The sequence below is a fragment of the Austrofundulus limnaeus genome, unplaced genomic scaffold (genome assembly GCF_001266775.1).
Source record: "Austrofundulus limnaeus strain Quisiro unplaced genomic scaffold, Austrofundulus_limnaeus-1.0 Scaffold340, whole genome shotgun sequence".
NCBI lineage: Eukaryota > Metazoa > Chordata > Actinopteri > Cyprinodontiformes > Rivulidae > Austrofundulus > Austrofundulus limnaeus.
This window is the reverse complement of record NW_013952742.1, coordinates 342165-343750: the sequence shown is the minus strand read 5'-3', so window position 1 is coordinate 343750 and position 1586 is coordinate 342165. Positions and strand designations below refer to the sequence as shown.

General features: G+C 40.3%; 1 protein-coding gene across 1 annotated transcript in view; it reads right to left on the bottom strand.

The window, feature by feature from the left end:
• Positions 1-1586, bottom strand: part of itsn1 (intersectin 1 (SH3 domain protein)) — a gene marked incomplete in the record, with an annotated part of 125364 nt that overhangs the window by 24295 nt on the left and 99483 nt on the right. Inside the window, 1 exon segment of the mRNA XM_014022733.1 lies at positions 603-709. Within this exon segment, the coding sequence (XP_013878187.1) occupies positions 603-709 (107 nt within the window).

The window sequence follows — 1586 nt, the reverse complement described above, 5'->3', positions numbered from 1 at the left end:
TCGGACTATAAGCCGCATGGTTCATAGTTCAGGAAAAAAATCGCGGCTTATAGTCCGAAAAATACGGTACTTAAGAAGTATTTGTATTTCATGAATTATATTATTACATTTGGCCGCAGCCCTCAGATAGATTTTCATTTTGGGGAAAAGCTTTGTGCAGCCTTGATATATGTATATAAACTGAAACAGCTGGACTAGTGCATCCTAAATTTAACATCCATTCATTCTTTTAATACAACAGTCATTTCTGCAGTTTTTGGGGAGGTCACCTCCTAATAATAAAAGTCCTTTCAGAAAAACTAACTGCTCATTTTAAAACGTTACTTTGACTTTTAATACTTAACTACAACAAATATCACATACTTTAAGACTTTTACTCAAGTAATATTCCTAAAGGAGACTTTAACTTTTACCAAAGTATTTTTGGTAAAATACTTGTACTTTTACTCTAGTAATATTCCTAAAGGAGACTTTAACTTTTACCAAAGTAACGTTTTAGTAAGATACTTTTACTCAAGCATCACTTTGTGGTACTTTATGCAACACTGTTGTTCTGTTAGTAAAGTCATGCTCTGAGCTGTGTGAAACACGTGGCTCTTTACTTGAGCAGTTTGATGTTACACATGATGAGCTCCTTCCAGTTCACAAAGATCATGGCCACCTCCTTCTCTGTCAGCAGCTCACAGTCCAGCAGAGGCTTGTGGAAGATCTGCACACAGGAAAACAAACACTGGTACTTCTGCTGTTTGCTTTAATGTTTGGCTGAAATTTCAGACTTCATATTTTGTAGAACAAAGTTGGATAAAAGAAGTGCAGAACTAATAGTAATTATAATTAGATGTATAAAGTCAGCACACTGTTCTATAGTGAGTTAAAGTGCCTGTGACATCAAATTTTTGTAATATGAACACATTTTTGGAAAGGTAACAATGACAACATATTGTAAAAAAGATTTCATACAGCTGAGATGAACAGTTGTTGAGATATTTACATGTGAAGTAACAGGAAGTGATGCCAAAGGGGAATGTCTGCATTTAAGCAGAGTGTTGCTAAAATGGCTAACACAGACTGTAGAGAAGAATCTGATGTTTCTTTAGATCAGGGGTCACCAATACGGGGCCCGCGGGCACCAGGTCGCCCGCAGACCCCTTCTGAGTCGCCCGCAGACCCCTTCTGAGTCGCCCGCAGACCCCTTCTGAGTCGCCCGCAGGACACGTTCTAAAAATAGCACTGATGGACTGATCAGTGAAGCAGCGCTCTAATTTAAATATTAAAAAAGGAAACAAAGTCACCCGTGTGCTCTCCTGAGCTTTTATTAACAAAACACTTTACAAATAATGTCAACAAATAACATTATCTCCCGTTAAAGCCACAGAAAACAGGTGATTCACTCCTCCTGCATCTCTCTGTCCTGCTGGCTGCCTGGGGCTCACTACACACAGTTAACTCCGCCCCCAACCCCCACCGTTCACAGTTAACTCAGACCCAACCCCCACTGTTCACAGTTAACTCCGCCCCCAACTCCCACTGTTCACAGTTAACTCCGCCCCCAACTCCCACTGTTCACAGTTAACTCCGCCCCCAAC